The 23,180-nt window shown below is 35.5% G+C and overlaps 1 protein-coding gene across 4 annotated transcripts in view; it reads right to left on the bottom strand.

Annotated features, from left to right (window-relative positions):
* Positions 1-1,769: 1,769 nt before the first annotated feature.
* Positions 1,770-23,180, bottom strand: part of NLGN1 (neuroligin 1) — a 651,016-nt gene continuing 629,605 nt past the window's right edge. For 2 of the 4 annotated variants that reach the window (XM_041731469.1, XM_041731465.1), the window contains 3 exons: positions 9,608-9,793; positions 5,431-6,220; positions 1,770-4,389 (listed from right to left, as the gene is read on the bottom strand). In XM_041731469.1, coding sequence (XP_041587403.1) covers positions 3,567-4,389; positions 5,431-6,220; positions 9,608-9,793 — 1,799 coding nt within the window. In that variant the 3' untranslated portion in view covers positions 1,770-3,566. Of the gene's footprint in view, positions 4,390-5,430; positions 6,221-9,580; positions 9,794-23,180 lie in introns of all 4 variants that reach the window. The other 2 variants (XM_041731468.1, XM_041731464.1) reach the window with 1 other exon arrangement.

Genomic DNA, 23,180 nt, shown 5'->3' on the forward strand with positions numbered 1-23,180 from the left:
AATTAATGCATCATTATGGTCAACTTTTAAATTTGAAACGAGGAATGAAATAATCTATACTCTGCTCAGATTTTCTTCTTTTAGCTGCTAGCATGATCTCTCCAAATTCAAATTGGATAGTTTTAATGCTCGAGCAAATAACTTTCCAATTTTCATAAAGATAATGATGAACCTTGTGATACATCTGTAGCAGTCAGCCAGATTTTGTTCACAGTCAACATATTCAGTAGAGATTTAAAACTATGAAATCTGTCACTTTCATATTTCTAATCTCATACTCTGGAACAACTTGAATCTGGCGAAAAACACCTGGTGATAATTTTATATGATAACAAAACAATGAAATAAAGTCCATTTTGACCTAATGTTTGTATAAATTCTAAGCAGCCTTGACTATCTGCAATTTAATCTGAGGGAGGAAAATCTGAATTAATAAGGAATGCCAAAAATATTCCTTTAATTTTGTGACTTACTGTTTTCTGAAGAAAATCGTCTGAATAAATACATTTTAAAGATATTGGTTAAAATTTAACAATATTCAAAATATTTCTGACATTTAAAAAGTATGTTTCAGCTTTAAAAACAGTTCTTAATGTTCTGTTTATTGTGGGAAATCATTTTACACTCAGAAAACTAGCTGCTGTAATTATAAAACTAACAACTAACACTCATTCACAATGACTTTATCACGACTTGAGAGTAATAATAAAACCTAGAACTGCTTTTTTTTTTTTTTATCTTCCACAAAGTTGATACTACATTAATTTAGAAAAAAGACCAGGACTATGCTTTGTTTTCCTAAATCATTTCCCTAAATTAATATGACAAAGATGTCAGTTATGGCATATATAGGTAGATTGATAGGTAAATTTAGAGCAACAGATATGCAGAGAGAGATAAATATGGCCATCATTAAGGTATCATAGAATGCTTGATTTTGCCAAGTGAAATAATGTACATGAAAGATTTCACTCGTATCTTATTTTGTTGCCATTTCTATTTCTTTTTATCTTTTGTTTAATCAGTATATTAAAAGACAGTTTTCTGATTAGCAGTATTTCAGATGTTAAGCAATTCTTTCTCTTGGCTCACATTGGCAGTTCACAGTCGAAAAGCACAACCACGTCAGGCAAAAACTGCATGTAGACCGCTCTGGGTTTTGAAGACTTTTTGCTTCTCACAGAGATTTTTATTTGAAGTTATAGAGTAATATCTACATTTAATTGATAGTTAATAATTGGGAGGGGGAATTACAACCAGAGAAATTCCTTGATAGAGAAGGTTTTATCTTTTAGTGTCAGCTTAATGTCTTGCTCAGCACTTTTTAATTCTCTTAGGAGGATAACTTTCTATCCATTACTTTGTGATAGTTTAATCACCCTTCTACTATGAACCTAGCTCTTCTCATTCCATGAAATATTGCACATTTATTTCCAATAGAGCTTTTCTCTGATGATGAAAATTGGAACCTGTGTTTCTAACTGAAAACAATTGGCACCTTTTATTTCTACGACACTTGCACATAAGAGGTATTTAAAAATACAAAGCTAATACTTTCCATGATTCCTGGGCTTATAAATTCATAATGTCAAAGTTTCATCAGTTTCATCTTAGGTGAGACTTGCCTTCAAATACACTTGTGTTTTCTATAGAAGTTACCTACGTGTCTTCAAAAACCCAACTTGGTCTAGAAAAATGACTCTCTGAGACAGTCATGTTTCTTTTGTTATTTAAAAAAAAAAGACAAAACAGCAATAAACATTTTAGCTCTTTAATGAGCAAAGATCATGTCTCTTAGCATTGGACTAATAGTCATTATCCAGATTATCTTTATTTCACGCAATGACCAGTGACATGGCCAAGATGTACAAAGTTGTTTCCATCAAGTAGTATACAATTTTTTTTTTGTATAATAAGCTTTCATTCTTGAAAAAGAGTAACTGAAAAGAAAGGTTTCTGTTACTGCAGTTAGTTTGTCAGAGAAAGTTCTTTGCATTATCTTACAAACTATCAAAATTGCTAGTCATCTGAAAAAATGTAAAAAAAAATCACATAACTTTAGTCTAATAGAAATATAGTACAGGTAAGAGAGAAAGTATTTATCAGGATGTGCTCTTTAAGTCCATCTCAATTTTGTTTTTAATATAAATGTACATCTGATTACATATACAAACATTTGGAAAGGTCTGTGATATACTGTTACTGGTAAACAACAGGGGGATGAAGAGTTTCCTGTGGTCTTAAAGTATTCATTTAAAATCACACATACGTGTAAGACTAAAATCCTCCAGGTGTTGACTCTCCTTCTAGGTTCTGTATCTATGTTGTACTCTACTGAGATCGCGTGGGTAAATTCCAGTGAATGAACCTCAGTGAGAAAGATAAGTGATATGAGGAGGGACATGACTGTATATTGAATTCTTATTAGTAAACATTTTGTCATGCAACATGAGTAAATCAATTAACTGAGAACTGTAATCAGAGTGGTAATTTGGGGCATATCCTCATATCATAAAAGACTGTTGCAAGTAACTCTTTGGACACACTTCACCTTTACCAAAAGGAACAAAATACAGAATAACAAAAACCACAGCAAATTATAGATCCTGTAACACATGTCCAATTAGGGCTGTATTTCTATAAATTATTTAGACTGGAATGAAAAGAACATTAAAAACACAGGAATTTTTTTCCTGGGATTCATATCAGCGAGTATTCACCACTATACCTATAGTTTCTTCAAATACCTTTAATAACTAATTCTTCCTATTATCAAAACTACTGTGAATTATTTACTTCTAATTACTTTTGCCCCTTAAAATCTTCTTTAGGTTTTGCCAATTGATAGAGGAAGCTTCTATTAAAGACTCCAATGGGATGAGAAGAATTTTAATTACGGCTTAATCAGCAGCACAGCCACCAAGCATATAAATTATCATGCACATCGTGCTAAAAATATCCAGTTTCCTTTATCCCCACAACTTTATACTGACAGCACTTATGTGATAATGTTGTACCTGCCAGTCTTTAAACTTCTTTGTTTTACTGGCAAATTTCAGCATGAGCCTCTGCTAAGGCCATTAACAGCATTGGTGCTTTGTGTACTTATCCAAATATGTAAATATGGTCTACACAATAAAACGGCTCCAAATAAAAACTGGTGAAAATTATCTGACATTCCATTGGTGTGTCCCTTGTGCATATTCATGGTTGTTTTTTTATTTTTATTTTTTATATTTCAGACATAGTTCTTTCCTGTTTGGTGTTCCACATGCCTAATTCCATTATGTAACATAAATCTTCAAAAAATTAATTCTTGAATGTGAATGAAAAAGTATCATTCAGAACAATTGCCTCAAGCAATTGAAATTCATTTTTAAAGTTGATTTGTGTATATATGTACAATTGAATTTTTTTTCAAAACCCCCAAAGTTCTTGATATGTATATTCACATAATATTCCTCCTTATTTAAATAGTAAGAGTCTTGTAGGTTGAAAGCCAAGGAATCTTCAGTAATCTTTTACTGCAATCCATCAAAAAAATAGAGTTTGTTTCTCTTATCTGGCTATACCCTGGTTGTTGAATGTGAATGGGGGTGGGGGTGGGGGTGGGGCAGAGTATTGTTCTGTCCTCCGGTGAATGTGTTGAATGTGTGTAAGGGCTGAATCCCTGGTATAGTGTTGGGGATCATTGTGATGGTGTTGGGTGTCATTAAGGGAACATCATCAGGTGACCTCCTCATAGCTAGTGTGTAATCTGGGGGGCAGGCGGTCCGAAGAACCACCTCATGTGGATGGATGGACTCACATTCATGATCCAAATCAGTGTGCTTCATTTGGAGGGACATGATCTCCTCTTCTTGTGCGTGGGTCAGATCGTTGGTAGTAGTGCGCTGAGGGCTGCATCTCCTGTGAACATCGTGTCTCCTCTTATCCTTTTTGTAGTATAGGGCTGCAAAGGCGAGGATGTTCAGAAACAGCAGCGAGGCTCCAACTGCAATAGTGACGCTCAGCTCTGTGGAGTAGTCCCTTTGATCCACTGAAAATGGACTCGGTTGTTGTTTGGGATCATCCTGCTTGGCAGTGGGAAATGCTGATGTGACAGGTACAGAATTCTTTCTCGTAGGTCTGAAAGTGATGTCAGTCGATGGCACTTTAGTTGTTGTCGAGGTATACTGGGAAATGTCATTGAGATTATGCAGATGAGGTACCAGCTCTAACCAGAGGTTCACCTTATTGGCTCTGTAATGTTCTTTAACTCTTGGTTTTAATCCAATATGGAGATAAAGTTGATCTTTCTGGGAATATCTGGTCCATGCTACTTCTTCAAAGCGGTTGGGTTTGGTATGGATGAATTTCGTGTCTTGAGGGACTGGTTGATTTGGGTCACTAGGAAAGAAGAAAGCACTGTAAGAACAAAATTGTTTTAATTCTTTTTCTTAATCAAAATAGTATTAGCTTAACATCAGACTGAAGAGGTAACTTAGCAAGTCAGCAAAGCCTTAGACCGTGTTTTAATAACAATTTGGGTCAATTTAAAAATATAGATCCAACTGCGGGCAGCTTAGATGGATGATAATGTAATGAGAGTAAGAGTCACATTCTTGATCTCTTTGTCCATGTGGGATGGGCTACTATCTACCCAAAGATTTTAAAATTCGTATGTGTATGTATTTCTCCTAGGCAAGTTAGCAAGGATGGGATGGAATAGTGGTAAAGATTTCAGTTTTGGAATTGGAAGGTGAGGTTTTAAGTCCTAGCACTGCTACATACTAGACATATGAATATCTACCTGAGGCTAGGCTCTCATCACCTCAGTCCCTTATTTGCAAAATTGATGAACAATGCCTGACCTGTTCACCTAACAAAGAAGTTAGAAGGACCAAAGGGTAAACAATATATTGGAAAGCACTATAAAATAATCATCACTACTAAATAATAACAAGTCTTGTGTAATAAAAACCACAAAATAAATTTAATTATTGAGTAATCCAACGGGGGTATTAAGTCTTCCTTTTTTTTTTTTAAACCCACTATTCTATTTTTTTAAAAGAACTTTTTAAAAATTTATTTGAAAGAGCACAAGCAAGGAGAGTAGCAGAGGGAGAGGGAGAAGCAGGCTCCCTGCTGTGATGCGGGGCTCCATCCCAGGACTTCGGGATCATGACCTGAGCCGAAGGCAGATGCTTAACCAACTGAGCCACCCAAGCACCCCATAAGTCTTTCTTAATAAACTTCTAAAAAGTAAGAACTAATAAAGCAACGATTTCTGAAATAGCACTGTGTAGAATTTTGAATAAAGAAACCTAACATGTTATTGGCATGAACTTATTAAATTAAATCATTTGGACACAAAATTTGTATTTTTTTTTAACGCTTACAAGGATATTTTTATTGAATTATAGAAAACTTCACTCATTAGATACATACCCAGTTTTAGCAAAATTTGTCCAGTATGTCATAACAACTGCACTCAGCATCACATCATTTTTGGAGAAATTGCAAGGAAATAACTCTGTAGGTCCAATCATGGGGATTCCTAGTACGTAGGGAACTTCGTCTCCATGAGCTGCATCAGCCCAAGCTGGAACCTGATCTGTTTGGCAATGATGGTAAAAGGCATAGAAATATGTAGGTGAACCAAAGTTTGAGTGAAGATCTGCTGTAGCTACAGCTGGTGCCACCCACTGATGATCTGTAAACAAAGCCAATAAGGTCTTCCTTCTGGTTTCAGGGTTATGACGGTCAGCCCAGTCAGTGTACATGAATTTAATGGTTTCTCTCAAAACATCTTTGCCTTCAGGATATCCATATAAATTATCAACAAAATTGGAAACGGCGAAGTCAAAATCACTAGCTGATATGCCATCATCACTATCTACTATGTTCTCAACAAATTTTAACCCTTCCCCTTGATTAACTCCTAACATTATATCATAGTTGAGAAACTCTCCTTGCTCCATCAATATCTGAGGGTCATCTGGTATTACATCGCCATCAATCACGGGTCCGAAGGCTATGTGGTATCGTGCTGGTTGAATATCTTGGTCAACAAGTTCTTTGTAAGGCTTCTTCTGTAGGCATTCCACTAACTCTACTGTATCTGAAACATTGCAACCAACTTTTGTGGCCAACATTCTAGCATATTTTGCAGGTTGGAAACTAACAGCCCAGCTGGAAAGGGCTGTTCCACTTTGAGCTATTGCTCGCTGAAAAAGTCCTACGGGAAGAACAACAAAGAGTTTGAGATGACTTTTGGATAACATTGTGGTAAAACAGTAACATCTGATTTTTTTTAGGTGTGTATATAAAAACCCATATACAACTCAAGAAACAGGAAGATAGAGACATTTTTGTTTAAGAGAAGGTACATCAAGTCATCCCCAGGGTATAAGGAGTTGGAGAGGTAGACTAAGTCTCATGCTTTGAATGGCAACTGTTTTAGGGATCAAGGAGGCAATAAGCAAGGAGAAATGGAGAATGTGTAAATACTAGTGGTACAAAGTCCCAAATATTTTTTTTCACTCAACATATAAACACCTAAGTTATTATAAAAGTCAACCAGATGGGGTTTTCCCCCCTTTACTCTTCATTAGACTTTGTATTGTTTTTTAAGAATATTTTTTCCAATTTGGCTGCATGTGTCTTCCATCAAAATGGCTCTGTACGTTTGCTTTATTCAGACTTACTTAAAAAAAAAAAATGTTGGGAGCTTACATAGCTACTGGGGCTGGGGATTTGCTAATACCCTGGGGATGGCCCTGAAGGCACACAGACAGAATATCACTTTAGACATACTCTTTCCAGCTCTTCATGTCAGACATAGTGTGCTGAATATTCATCTTTCAGAAGAAGACATAACATTTGAAGTGTTTTCACTAGGTTAAAGAAAAAACCATCAGCAGAAGGATTCAGTGGGGGAGGTGGGGTTGTGTGATTTAACTTTTTCCACTGTTGAATGTGCACTGCTATATTTTATCATAAAAGATGAAAAATACATGGTCCACTGCTTTTAACTTAATTGCATTTAAGAATTATAAATCATGGTCCCATATGCAGTTTGATAAGAGCTGCATGCCATTCAAATTTACAAATGCACTTTATCTACCCATTAAGGTATTTTCAAATAAAATTCTTGTTTTAAAAACATAATGTATCTATTTTCTTTTAAAAATTATACTTATTATCAATTTCCAAATATAGCTTTGTAGTTCAGTTATTTAAACACATGCTCAATTATTCATATGTGTTAATGAGATAAGAATTCTTTTCACAAAGGTGCTAAAGCAGTGTCTGAATTAGAAGCAAAGTTTTAGATTTTTCTCCAAACATGTATATGTACTCAAAATGTCTATAATATGCTCCTAGATAATTCTAAAAATATTCAAAAAGTCAAACAGTACCAATTAAATTTGTTTTGGTTTCTGACATCTTTATGAGCATATTTTTAGTTTGCCAGAACAAAGTATGCTAGAGCGAATGATATAAATACAGATAATTTTAAAAAAATTATGTGTGTGTTTGTTAACATTTGTTCAGAGAAATATTTTACTAATTACAATTAAAATAAACCTGGAGGTTATTTCCCATTTCAGGGGCTCAATGATATTAACTAAATATACCAAAAAAGATGTGGCAAAGATGCACATCATATTAATTGTCTGAGATATGCCGTCTGGATAGTATTGGAAAAACCATGTATTTTATCATTAGTGAAAATGCTTGTTATGTGTATTCAAGCTGTGGCTGACTCCTGGTATATACGGGGCTAAACACTGCTGCAGCTCTGGGGGTTTGTAGACTTAGATCTGTGTCTGTGTAGGAGACAGTATTAACCTGATGATTTCAAGGTATCTCCCGGGCATCTCCTGGTAAAAATCAAGCAGCCTTTTTTGTGGAGATAAGCTTATGACTAAACTAAATGTAAGTCCATTTCTCTGGTCCCACAAGGACAGAAGAGTGTGATGGAATGTTATATTTTCAACTGTTGGCATAGCAATTGGCCACTGTTTACCAAAATATCAACAGATGAAAGCAATGCTAGCCAATGGAATAATTGGTTTATCTCTTTATCAATTGCTAGTTTTATACTCGTTGACTGGCTTTGGTGCCCACTTTTGCTCTACATTTAGAAAAACTTCTAGAATAAATAGGAAGAAATAACTTTTGAGATCAAGTGACCCTATGAAGTCTGAACACATTGTCTAATGTTAACCTACGTAAATATTGGCATTAGTATAGTCTTAAGCTAGAACAATATAATCTCCTCAATTAAAAAAAAAAACAACAGCAAAGTTTGCTATTTCAAAATTAGTCACTTCATTACAGACCAAAATCTCTATATAATTAGGAATGTGCTTATATGTGTCATTTTGTCATCTCAAACCAGAACTCTACTAACACAAATGAGATGTTACATAAACTATAATATAAATTAAGTCTATGATAATATATGATTCTCCAAATATATATACTCATTTAATGATATGCTGTTCTTTAGGAATTCCACATCAGTGTATCTTTGATACTAAAAATAAATATTCTATGTCTGATGCTCATATAATAAAACTCAGTCTTACAAATCGACGGGGTATACTTCCTATATATCAAATGACAGTAAAAAAGCAGAAAACACTAAATGGTCTATGTTGATGTGTATTCTCTATCTCCCTATCTATTATGTACAATGGAAAAAAAGTATTTGCTTTTGCAGATTTTCCCAAAAAACCCACTTCTGTTCTGGTGGATATTTCAAGTTAATAATGAATGCAATTAGGATGAGTGACTTAAATTCATGGTAAAATGGGAATTCATAAAAAAAGCCAACATGATGAGCCTTAGGCAGGCACTTGGGCAAAAGGGTGTCAAGGCCAGAAAATGGAGACAAGAAAAATATTTCATGGGCTTATGCAGCTTCAGTACTTCATGCTGCTTTAAAGCCAAGCTTTAGGGGGTGGTGGTGGGGAATAACACTTTTGAAGTTGAAAAAGCACAGATTCAAACCTAATTTTCCTTTTAATGAAAAGCTCTACTAGTGACCTTGATGCTTTGACAATTTTGGATCATGCATGCAAAATAATCAAACATCCATTCTGTACTCAGACAACAAGTGAAAACCTTGTTTCCGGACAAACCAGCTTATGACTGCCTCCTTATCTGTTTACCAGTAAAAGGTTTTACATGTCTATTGTCTTGAAAATAGATTATACACAATCCTTGCATTTAGAAAGAACCTGTCTTTGATTTTTGATTACTGAATAAACAGAGACCACAGAACTGTGAACATCTTTGATTTTTCCCCAAAATCACCCTTTGAGAGGAAAGAAAAGTAACTGTAATTCTAACTATTCTGAAGTGCGCTTGAAAGGGCATCCTTACCAAGCCCCACAGGAGACAAAGAAAAGAGTTTGACGAAAATTGAAACATGCATAGAAAAGCTGAAGAAACAAAATTTTAAACAGTTATTGAGCTCAACCTAACACTCAGTTTGAACAGAGAAATATATACAGAGCATCACATACTACTGATGGTGGTGGCATGCAGACACCAAAATTGTCAAAATTTGCAACCTGCATAATACCTTTGGTTGAATTGCTCCAACGGTTACCTTCAGAATAATGGGATAAAGTCAGCAGATTGACACATGAACCCCCAGCGCCAGATCCAAAAACAGTGATTCTTAAGGGGTCACCACCAAAGAATCCAATGTTCTCACTAGTCCATCTTAAAGCCTGTATGAGATCAAGGAGTCCATAGTTTCCTTTTGCAGCCTGATCCCCTGTGCTCAAGAAACCTGGAAGATCAAAATGAAAAGATATCTTAGAACACCTTTTTGAGTTGACATGAGTCAAATAGACATCCAATATAAATAGAATTGAAGCATGTGTTCATCAAGGTGAGTAGAGTCCAAGTTCTTTTTTTTTTTTGAGTCCAAGTTCTTTAATAAAAAAATTACTTCCCACCAAAATAAAAGAATATACTTTAGGAAGAATAGTAGCCACTGAAGAATGACATTTATCTTCCCCAGTTACCCAGGTAAAAAACCATCGGCAGAATGTAACAGAAGGTAACAGGGGGCAGGTAAGAGAACAAAAACATTCTGTAAAACCTCAGGAGAGACATACTACCAGCCAGGTTACTTGGAGACATTTGGGATAGTACCACGGGGCATACGAGAAGGTGCTTTTGCATAAAACACTGCGTCAGTCCTCAGGGTGCTCATAGTTTAACATGGTTGGAATTTAAGAAGTGGGTCACAGAGTGGCAGGATGTGAGGGTGAAGAGCAGGGGTGTCTTTTTTTTAAAGATTATTTATTTATTTAGTCATGAGAGACACAGAGAGAGGCAGAGACACAGGTAGAGGGAGAAGCAGGCTCCCTGCGGGGAACGTGATATGGGACTCAATCCTGGGACCCCAGGATCATGCCCTGAGCTGAAGGCAGACACTCAACGGCTGGGCCACCTGGGTGTCCCAAGAGCAGGGGTTTCTAAGGCTTATGCATAAAATTATATGCAACTCTTTTCACGTAGGTGTATAAGTGCATTTTAATCAAAGATGGTCCAGGCTTAAGAAAGAATCGCTGTGTTAGAGATAATTTGAGACCACATTTTGGAATACCTGATATGCTAAACTGAGCATATTGGCTCAATTAGAAAACAACATAGACTAATTGGAGGTTTTGGAAAGGTTCAGACTCATATACCTGGGATGTTTAAAGCTCCACTTTTACAGTAAATCTGATGATCAGGAGGGATATATGTTGCATAATAAAAACAAAGGTAGAGAAGAAGTTACAGGGATCTGAATTGACAGAGTCGTAAAGGCAATTGAAAAAAAGGAGAAAACATTTTTGTGGCTCTAAGAACTGAGTGACTTTCTTATATGTGGAGGTTGTTAGGGAGAGAAGTAAAAGATATCACTTTAATAATACTTTAAACATATTAAAAAATAAACATATTCATTCATTTCACTGACTTAATAGCCTTTATAATACACTTATTATAATTTATAGAACAAATATCTACTCTCTAATATATTTCCACATTTGGTATAAATGAGAAAGTATAAAGAAATTAATAAAAGATTCCATTTTATTGACTATTCACATATTGTGTAGAAAATATTTAGAGACATACGACATATAAATTGATTATTTTCATGGATGTAATTTCCAATCTCACCATGTTTAGAGAACTATTTTTTCTTTAGATATATTCTCTTACTGCAGACCCATTATAGAAACTCAACATAAAAAAGTATAAATTGTTTTGTTCAATTTGAAATACACCTTTATTTTTTTAATGTAATTATTTTATAACTATACCAGGAAGTCAGTTATATTAGTGATAACAGTATCTATCAGTTGAGTCAATCAATCTATACTCAAAATGAATATAGGGACAAGAAATTCTTTTTTTTTTTTTTTAATTTTATTTATTTTATGATAGGCACACAGTGAGAGAGAGAGAAGCAGAGAAGCAGAGGGAGAAGCAGGCTCCATGCACCGGGAGCCCGACGTGGGATTCGATCCTGGGTCTCCAGGATCGCGCCCCGGGCCAAAGGCAGGCGCCAAACCGCTGCGCCACCCAGGGATCCCGGGACAAGAAATTCTTTAGGGTCATTGTAGGGAGCAATAGATGAAGACAAATCTTGAATAATTTTGCAAAAAATAAAAAAGAAAGAAAGAAAGATGATTAGTCATTGTTTTCCTACAAGACCAAAAATTCTAAGAAACAAAAACATGATCTCTAGTTCACTGTGTATGTGCATGTGCATGTGCATGTGCATGAGTGTGTGTATGTGTATATGTGTGTGTAGAACCCTGGAAATCATCTTTGAGATGAAGGTTAACTTTTAAAAAATAGTATCCAAAAAAAAAAAAATAAAAAAAAAAAATAAAAAATAGTATCCAAATGAATACATCTTTCTGGTCATATTCATTACTTTTAAAATTAATCTACATAATTCAAGGAATTTTCATGGTATCTTCTTACAAAGAAGCACTTTCAGGAGCACCTGGTTGGCTTAGTTGGTTAAGCAGCCGATTCTTGATTTCTGCTCAGGTCTTGAGCTCAGGGTCATGAGATTGAGCCCCTTGTTGGGTTCGTGCTGAGCATGGAGTCACCTAAGATTCTCTCTCCCCCCTTCCTCTGCTCCCCACCCCCCTTATCTGTTCTCGTTCTCAAAAAAAGAAGCACTTTCAAATTCTCAGTAGTCATATAATGAGAGCATATTAAAATACAAAACAAAAACATGACAAAGAACTCTTTTAACTTTACTTGGTATTAAGTGAATATTGGTGTAAGACAGAACCATTGGTTTAAATTCCTTAAGGGATCCATTACAAATGTTTTGATCTATAAACATGGACTGATGGCATTAACCCTGAAAACAACATTATAGAAGGATTATGGTGTGTTAGATACAAAGGACTCTTGAAGGATAAAGGAGGTATAAGTGTGTGTGTGTGTATGAGAGAGGGAGAGAGAGAGAAAGAGAGAATGAATGAGAGAATGAGAGCACACTCTAGGTAGTTTATTACCTAGATTTCTATATCACAAATACATTCAAATAGAAATTTTATTTCTGAATGTAGCTCATGCCACTCAGTGCAAACCCTAGGATTTGTATTTAATTCCTCTTGAAATAATATTGAGTAATTCTGGTAATATTCAAATGAATCTCTATATTCATACAAAAATTGACTTCCCAATAAAATAATCATAATTCAATATGTAGCATGTGGAGAACCATAGTAATAAGATGATTATCTCTACGGTAACTAAAAAAAAAAAAAAATCCACTCTAAAAATCCAGTTTTAGTAGCACCATTTTAACCACTCTGGTAGGTTGGTCAAATAATTTTGTGTTGATATAGCAAACTTGTGAAAGCAATTGTCTGAAGAGCAACTTCTACTTTATATATAATTTAAAGAAATCTTGTAGCATTTTCAAGAAAAAAAACTTTTTGAACCAAATCAATTCAATTCCAAGGTTGCACTATTAAGTCATAGCATGGAAAATGGAGCACGTTTTCAGGTAGAAGATTGTGTCCTAGGCTTGGAGTGTCCATGCTACTCTGTCAAGCTTCATTTTTACCTTTCATTCCTGAGTTTCCTTCACTGTTGATTTTTATTTCGCGTGTATGCTGTAGTTTTTGTATCTATGTCATCCAGCTATCTCTCTCATTCCATCATCTATCTATCTATCTATCTATCTATCTATCTATCTATCTATCTATTATCTATCTATCTATCTATCTATCTATCTATCTATCTATATCTATCATCTATCCACTAAAAGCAAGTGATCATTAGCATGAACTCAGAGAGCCACTATGAGTTTTACATGAGGAAAAAATAATAGATACCTGCTACCTTTGTTAAGGTCAGCCAATCGATCATATCTATCTTTTTAGACCTGATAAAGTAATACTATACGCTGGTATGAATTCTTTGATTTCTGATGCTATATTCAAGCAAAACTTTGTGTCTCAGCCAAGGGAGAAAAATGAGGAATGTTGAGCAAATCACGGCCTCACAAGACACAGTGTGCTAATTACCCAAGTGATGTGCAGCATTCTTTAGACCTTGCTGTCCAGTGAGGTGTCATTTAAATTTCTTTTGAAAACTGACTTAGCTGCTGTGTTCTTAATAGCAGAATTATTTCAGGTCACTCTAGCTGGAACTTTACATTGGATTGTTCAACTGCAGTCCAGCCATGGCAGAAATCAATTTTACAAAGATCCTAAAGTGTTGCTTACCTTCATGATTACTTTGGGAACAATATTTTCCCTTAATGTCACTTAAAGTCTTTCTCTATAGTCACTCACTGTATCTAGACTCTCCTAACCTTCACGTATAAGCTCCTATGATGTAATCGATGTCTTGGTGCAAGGACACATATTTTGTAAGACAGAACAATAATGATGACAAAATCTTCTCTTCTGGGGGGAGATAGCAAAAGAACTTTCCAGAAAACAAGATTCAACTATTTAACTTCCTTGACTCATGAGTATAGAACCCTGAAAAAATGATTACTTTGAAACTCATGGTAAACTTTCAAAATTCACAATTACAAGTATGCCAAGAATTATTTCAGTGGCTCATAATACACTACAATTCTCATTTGACTATGTGTTCAAATGGAATTTATTTAATACCATTCTTCCCATCTGAAAATTCATCCTATTAAAAAGCGTCTTCAATCATTGTTTTTTCTACATGGACCACTAGTCCTACTGATCTGATTAAATTTACTGAGCAGGTTTGGCATCAATTTGATGTTTACCTAATCTGGCAAGTAGGATTACTTGCAGGTGTTAGTGAGTAACCAAGCAACTGAACATGGGCTCACAGGCCCTTGGAAGGGAAAAAAATCAGATCAGGCATAAAATAAATTGGCAAGGGGAAAATAAATAAAAATAGATAATCACTGTAACTAGGTATTGGTTTGGGCTACTGATGTCCACCAAATTCAGATTGGCAGACCAGAAGGAATGTGAGAGAAGCTAAGTTAGGTTGTCTGGCCGCAGCCCTGCAGCTGATTGGTTGATCCATTCTCTAGTCAAGTCTCAGTATAACCGCATAGACAACATATTTACAATGTAAACCAAAAGAAAAGCAGGGTGCTTCTCAGTAGAAAAAAGGATTTAAACATATTCAGGGAGGAAACTGAGACTAGGAAAAATGCAGACTGTTTATACTTGAGATTACAACTAGAATATCAGAAATTGAAGATGTCAGTGATTGTGTACTATAGGTGCTGTACATGTGCTTTCTTTTATGTGGGGGCAGGTTTGAATGTCTGTGCTTATGGTGTTTAATATCTGAAAGATTATATATATATATATATATATATATATATATATAAATATATATGAGTTCTCCGTCTGTGTTCATGCTATGAAAAAGTAGGAAAGAATCTTCTGTGTTTATCAATTCTGTTGCCTAGATACAGATGGTTGTGGTTGGTCTTTGAGACAAATTGATAAGAACTTCAAAGCAGAGGCCATACTGAGCATTAAAGGGCCAGCCTTGCAGACATGAGACTTTGAATGATAGGTAGGCATCCTTCTAGGGACCTGGGACTGCAGATCAGAAAAATAACTCATTAAGGATTTTGCATCTTAAACATAAAAGGATTGAAAAATGTGGGATTAATATCTCAAATTCTCCCAACTAAAAATCCAACTGAAAAGACCATGTGCTGACTCTCCTTATCTTCTTAGCTGTCAAATCCAGTTCTTGCTCTGCACTCTGTCTCTATTTCCTGCCTTCCACTCATCTTCCTGACTTATTCTAGGTCTCCTCTTTTCTTCTTAGACTCATGAAATCCTTCTAACTAGTCACTCAAAAAATAGCAAACAAGTCTTCTATTTCATCACCAGAATCACTTTTGAAATATATTATCTTCCAACGATGGACACTGCAATATCAAAATAACATCCCTATGTTAACACACATTGGACAGTTTCCCTTCATTACTCTTTGAGTCAAGATTGTTTAAAATACGACGGTTTAAAATTCCTTAAATTGGACAATTTGGGGTCTGTGTAGGGAAAAGAACACACATAATATCATTTAATTACCCATAACCTCCAGTTAACATCCTTGCTAATGTGTTCTCTTGAGAGCTGTTGTTCTTCTTTGAAACAACAAAGGATAAAGTCAAAATAATTTCCTTTTTGTATGTATCCTCTGGAAAAAAAATTTACTCTCAAATGGTTGATCTTTTAATATCATATAACTTGGCAGTATTTCCAAAACTTTATATTTTCATACATTTATCTATTGATTATCTAATATCTATCTATCTATCTATCTATCTATCTATCTATCATCATCATCATCATCATCATCTATCATCTACCTATTTATTTATTGTGAGATAATTTGCTTTTTAATGGCTCATCTTTGGGAAAAGTAAACTGAATTACAGGCCAACTCCCCTGATTGCGGACAGCTGGACATGGGGAAGGTGAAAGTGACTGCTAACATTCCTGAAGAGAAGATACCAGTAGATGTCTCTCTATTTTTCAATCCCCAAATTTCCCATATTTTTATCATTGCCAAGGTAAACAGATGAGATTGATCCTTCTATATTATAGCCAATGCTGACATTTGTGACTCCTTCCCCCATAAATAAGAGTGGAGAAAAAAAGGCCCCGGTTTTCTTAGCCTCAAATTGTGTTCACTTTTCCAATTTCAAAAATGGCCCAAGACACTGGGGAAAAAAATCACTCCCAACCCCAGATCCCACACCATTACGCTATTTTTCACTCCAACCTGAGGCTGTTAATGTTCACATTTCTTGGACTGTGTGTGTCAAGAAACGCTTATGGAACATTCCCTGAATTAGGTTATTGTGTACTTCCTGCCTATTTGAATCTGGACAACAGACCTGGTATCAAAACTGACAACATTCCTGTGCTTTCTGAATAACTGCTCTCAAGGAAGCGAAAAACGAGAACTCTCCCTTCTGAAAGAGCTACTTAGAGGAAAGAAGTCACATTGTTAATTTCTAATTGTTCTGATTATGCAGGAATGTGTCTAATGATTTAAAAGCATAATCTGCTTCAAAGCATGGCATTCAGGGAGCCACAGTGGCTACCATATAAGAAAAATCTCCAGCAACTACATAGTTCAGAACTCCATAGCTTCAGGAGCAGTAAGGAGTATAAAATATTACAAATATCTATCTAATGCATATTTCGGTCTCTCTTATGTGCTCCTGTTCTAAGATGTGTGTGTGTGTGTGTTGTAATTTATCACTTGTATTTATAATGTGTTCCTTTTCTTTATTTTCTCTGCCCTGGATGCTTCACTGTACCTGCCCCCCACCCCCAATGGCCATTCTGTACATATTTTCTGAATAAAGGTGGACATTAACATGTTATGATTGTCACAATACGGAGATCAACAATTAAACTTTCCAAATGAAAGAGGTCTCTGTGTCTTTCTTTGATGACAGCAACGAAGTAGGAATTTTGGAGCCTCTCAGCAGCCAATCTGTTTGGAAAAACATAGAATGGTGGTAGCATCCTTACAAGGAAGAAACTAGGGCTGTCCTCGGTATGGCCCTCCTGAAGGGAGAAGAGGACACACTGGCCAGCAAACTGACCCAGAATAGGCACCCAGATTGTTGGCCTAAGAACACAATGTTTGAGAGGCATTTGAGATTCTCTCAGTAGGTAATGTTATGAGAAGAGCACCAGACTTAGCAGGACAACTTGGGTGTACAAGCAAGTTGCTGTGTGAGCAAGTTAGTTAGCCACTCGGAGCCCCAGCTTCCTAACAGACACTATTAATAGTAGTACCTGCCCTAGAGAGTTCTCATAATTAAAAGATAATGTCTTGGTACACAGGATGGCTTAATATATGTTGGGTAAAACTCCTCTGGTTTTAATCAACTAAATTTGACATTTTCCTAATCACCACCTATTTCATTAAAAACATTCTTCAGTCTTCATTGAAAAAAATGAATTTCAAAAGAATTAAAAAATTTCAATCACAAAAAAGGTTAAATGTATGTATATAAACAAAAGGGTTAAATTTACCACAGAGGTTTTTATTTTAATTTATTTTAATTTGATTTTATTTTTTAGACTTTTAAAAAATTAATATTTTTAACGTTTATTTATTTATTTGAGGTGGGGGGCAGAGAGAGAGAGGGAGAGAGTCTTAAGCAGACTCCATGCTGAATGTACTGAGTGCAGGGCACGGAGCCCTATATGGGGCTTGATCTCACAACTCTGAGATCACAACTTGAGCTGAAACCAAGAGTTAGATGTTCAACTGGCTGTGCCATCCAGGAGCCCATTATTTTTTATTTTTATTTAGTTTTATTTTTTTAATTGTTTTTAGAGAAGGAGAGGGAGAGTAAATTGTGGGGGAGAGGGCTGAAGGAGAGGAAGAGAGAGAATCTTAAGCAGGCTCCATGCCCAGTGTGGAGCACAACGTGAAGCTAGATCTTACAAACCTTGGGCCAAAAATTGAGAGTCAGTCACTTGACTGACTGAGCCACCCAAATGTCCCAATTATATATTTTTATTTTATTGATGTGTAATTGACATACAATATTATAATAGTTCCAGGTGTCCAACATAGTGATTTGACTTTTGTGTACATTACAAAATGATCATTTCAGTAAATCTAGTTATTACCCATCACTATGCAAAGTTAATACAATATTATTGTCTAAATTTCCCATACTATACATTACACCTAGATACGATTTATTTATCTTATAACTGCAAGTTTGTACTTGATCCCCTTCAGTCATTTTGCCCAGCCCCTAGCCCCCCTTCCCTCTGGAAACCACCAGTCTGTGCTCTGTCATAGAGGTTTTGAAATTGTTCTACAGGCTGTAGTTGCCAAGACAATTAAAAATACATATGTCGCCCTCTAAATTTTCATTGGGTAATGAGGATATTTGTTATTACATAAACACATTTAGTGAATCTTCTTAAGTGTAGAAAACATATTTGTGTTCATTGTAGATAGTTCCTTAGAATTCAACTCAAACATTTAATTGGGTTGTATTGTAATGAGAATAGTTTTATAAGCCAAATTACTGTGATGATGATTAAATAGCAGACATTGAGCTTGATTTGATCACTCAAAAGCTATTTTAGAATAGTTAGCAAAATGGTTAAAACATCATAGTAGTACTTTTTTTAGATATAGAAGAAAATTGCAGAAAAAGATGAGTGATGAATAACTTTGACTATTACAGACGGCAGGAGTCAACTGCACATAGCTGAGACCTGGGTGGGAAGGAGGGATGTTGTGTTCTTCAGTCCTACACCAGCTGCCCCTGAGAAAGACACAGCTAATAATAAAAAGAAAAAAAAAAAAAAAGAAGGGTAGGAGATAAAGTCTGGGTAATGAATAAGCTTAACTAATTAACTTAAGACAACTTAACTAATTTCATAAGAATATTGACCAAATAAGATTGTTTTAAATATTTTATTTCTACCATAGCAGGATTTTTTGAGAAGATAAATATTGTCCTAAGGTATGACTAGTAAAATCTGATAGTCACTAAACACTTCTTTCATTATATTCTTCTCTATTAAAAGCTAATCTGCCTGATTTGGCCATTTTAAGACTTTCTATTTTTGAAAACGTCCAAATTACCAAAACATTTCATAAATAGTACAAAAATTCACCATGCACTTTGTCATCCAGATTTCCCACATACTAACATCTTCCTTCCTTTTCCTCCCTCCCTCCCTTCCTCTCTCCCTTTTTGCCCTCTTTCCTACTCATTCTTTCTTCCTTCTTCCCTCCCTCCCTCCCCTCTATCCTTCCTTCCACCAGCTCTCACTCCCCTCCCCCCATCAAATCTGGAATCACATGTTGAATTTAGTTTTTCACTTAAACTCCTTAATTGTAAACGGTTTTGTTGGTCTTTCCTTGTTTTTCTTGACCTTGATATTTTTCAAAGAATACGGGTCAGTTATTATGTAGAAAGTCCCTTAATTAAGATCTGTCTGATATTTCTTGAGGATTATATTTCCTCAGGTTATGAATTTTTGACAAAAGGACCATAGAAGGAATGTGTTTCTCAGTTCATCAAAACAAGAGCTCACAATGTTGATTTGTCTCATGACCACTTGGGTAAGGTGGTAATTTTCCATGTTTCTTCAATTAAGTTACTATTTTTCCCTTTGCAGTTAATAAATAAAAGGTAGGTGGATTATGCTGATCCTGTGTACATGTCCTGCTTCTTATCACACTGTCACTGGCTGATTCTGGCATCTTTTATGATTCTTATCTGAAACAAATATTAATTTCATTATTTATTTTATTCTCAGTTGGAATTGGCAGTAATAAAAATATTTCCTTTCTCCCCAATTTGTATTCATTCATTTACTCATATCATTATGGACTCAGAGATTTTTATTTTATTCTAGGGGCTATCATCTTTTCCTTTCATTTATTTTGATGCCTATACTGTCCCTTATTTGCCAGTAGGATTCCGTCCACGGTGGCCACTATGTCATTTTGACATGTCTCCATCATCTTTGGGCACATCCTCACTTCTCATTATTTTGTAAAAAACCCCTACTACTTTTGGGGTCTTGGACCTCCCTTTGGTTAAAATTTTTGAATAGTCTAAAATAGCATAAAAAGCAATCAAATTTTTTCTTAGTAATTGTGAAAATTAAATTTACAAAGTAATTTAGTAAAAGTAAATTCAGATCATGAAAATTAATTACTAGGATGACAAAACATTTTAGTAATTATAAAAAACAGAAACAGAAGCTTATCCTGGAATTTTGGAATAAGGGATATCTCATTTGTGAAAAAGTGTCACATAATAAGGTTGAAACCACTAATCTGGAAGAATACTAAATAATGTCACCAAACACCATATATGAAGTACCAACACACACCATCACACACACAGAAACACGCATCTACATACCAAACAAAAATGATGGCAATAACAAATTTGCGACTCCCCCTAGCTAAAGATATTGTAATGCCTCAAAATATACAGTTTATGGGAAGAGCATGGTGACATGAGTTACCTATAGTGAAAATCTACAATACACAGTAGCCAAAGCTACAGTATAAAGAAAATTACACCAAACTACTTCCTAATAGATCTCTGATGAAACCTGAATGAATCCAAATTTTCCACTCTCAAATTTTATTTTTTAAATTTTGTTTATTTTTTCACTCTCAAATTTCAAATTACAAAGTTGTCTGTGTTTTCTTTTAACACCAACTTTTCCCAGGAAGTTTCAATTAGTGATTCTTAAAAGTTTGTGAACCCTAGATTAGGGCCATATGGCAGGCCTTTTAGAGCAGCTGCCGAGTGTACATAAAGGCACTAGAACGGACTCCAAACATCCTGAGGCAAACCAATCCCAGAGACCAATGTGGTAGCACCAGCGGCTAGCCTCGGGTAATCTCATTTACTAATGCCGAAGGGATATATGATAGGTTTTACTTAGATGTTAGCAATAAATCCACCTAATATTGAAAATTGGAATGACTTTTTGTGTTGTACTTAAGCATAAGTAACATGGGGATGTTGGCCCCTGCAATCCATCAGAAGTGTTGTCTGGAGCCCCAAATCTATTGCTGTGTTAATCTGTGAAAGCTCACCAAGGAGAAATTACTCATGCAACTTGGCCTTCAGTTGGAGAAATTTTTCAAAAGTTTTCCTAGACCAGCAATTCCTATGGTAGCTAATATGGATCTTCAGCTCAGAGGGTCATGGAATGCTGTTCCATAGCGAAGGAAATATTGAAACAAGTAGAAGGTCAATTTAGAAGAAGCAGTGATCTGAATCTCCCCCAGGGTGCCCTCACATTAAGTTTGGATTTGTAATTGAAAATAAATCTTTCATGTCTGGGTGACAAGTCTGAGGTCCTGTTCTGGGTGCAGTTTTCACTAAGCATTATATTTTCCAGTTTGAAGCCACTGTCCTTTTCAGCTGATTTGACCTGCAATGCCACAGTAGGATGTTGGCTGCCAAGTGATTAGCTATTCAAGAAAAAAGTGAAACTAATCTCTGTATTAATATACATGAGGTGAAATGAGAAAGAATCTGAGACTCGAAGGCATGGAGACCGATGTTACAAGCTGTGCAGTGAGGCATACTCCCCCAGATCCAGTAGCAGAATCAAACCCCACAGAGGAAGGGTGACATTTGGCAGAGGTGGTGCAGGAGACAGCTGCCGTGGGTTGAAGTGACAGCTTGATTTTCTAGCACTTTAATGGAAAGAGTTAGTCCTTTTGCAGAATAAAAAAGAGCATCCTGTCATTACGGCACTTAGTAAAAGGCATACAAGTGCAGGATTCAATTTTTTCCTTTACATTGAGGATTGGAAGGGCGCTAGAGTGAAGAGAAGGTGTGAGATATCCTGCCAGAAGAACCTGCAGGTTCTTCTATATAGATAGAGAAAATATGGATATTTGTTGATCTATAAACCACGTCTATTATCGCATCTATAAAGGCTACGGAGGAACCTTTATATAGACTTTACCTCTGTTAGAAGTATTCCTTCTTTCTCTTAGGGAATCAAATAATCATGAAGACCAATTATTAGCACAAATATGAATCTTTTGACAAAAACAGGCCCATTAAATCCACATTTGGTAGATACCTACTCTTCCCAGGCATTCTGCTAGCTGCTCAATACACAAAGTCTAGTAGGACCTGTCCCCTGTGCTTCAGAAAGTTGGGTTTCATGGTAGGTACCTACCAAATACGGAAAGAGTGTGTGAGAAAGGGTCCCTGAACTCTACCTGTTTAACCAGAATCTCTGGCGGGTGGAATATGTACTTTTAGCAAGTTGCAAGGTGTTTTTGCTGCACACTAAAATCTGAAAACACTAAGAAATTGGTTGTGGATTTCTTTACTCAGGCAGTTCATTACATTGTATATATTCGCTCTTCTTTTTGCTTTACTCATCAACCATTTCCATATAATTCTGTGTTACAGGATGATGATGATGAAAGGTTGGTATATGAAACTCTCTACACTTTTGACCTTTTCTCCAGACTACCTTTCGTCCATCTGTAACTATCTAGACAACCAAGGGTATTTTCCCATGCTAAAATTGATCTCCCACAACAACAAAAAAATGATCATGCGAGGCCTATTCTAATATACTTTTATTAATTTTTCTTGCAGTTAAAATGATTAATTTTTTATTTACAAATAATCCTTATATTTCCAAATAAAGGAAAAACTGGACTTTAAAATGTGAGGCAATAAAATCTCTAATCTTATTTTTAAGGACCTAACAACTTTGGGGGAAAAAAGCTCTCCTTTATAAACTAATTTTATTATTCGCTTTGCTAGGAAATTCTTTTCAGAGCTGAAATATCTATGTAGCTTAAGCCAGTTTCCTTTTGTTCTGTGCTCAGAGAAGATGGAAAACATCTGGCAGGTTCTTCTGGCAGGATATTCAAGGAAAATCTTTACTCTTCAGGCAAAATAATTCAATTCCTTTTTGTCTACGTTGTATGGAACTATTCTCCAACTCTTATACAAATGGATAAATTGCATAATGGAGATGGGTATTTGTTGATCAGAGCCAAGTTATAGTAGTTTAATTTGCAATTTCTTTGAATAAAGTTAATTATAACAAAAGCAATGTTAATAAATTCTACAGAAAATAATTTGCTTTTTAGGTTTTTCAGCTGTTATCCAT

Source organism: Vulpes lagopus, chromosome 17, assembly GCF_018345385.1.
Source record: "Vulpes lagopus strain Blue_001 chromosome 17, ASM1834538v1, whole genome shotgun sequence".
In the NCBI taxonomy this organism is placed as follows: Eukaryota; Metazoa; Chordata; class Mammalia; order Carnivora; family Canidae; genus Vulpes; species Vulpes lagopus.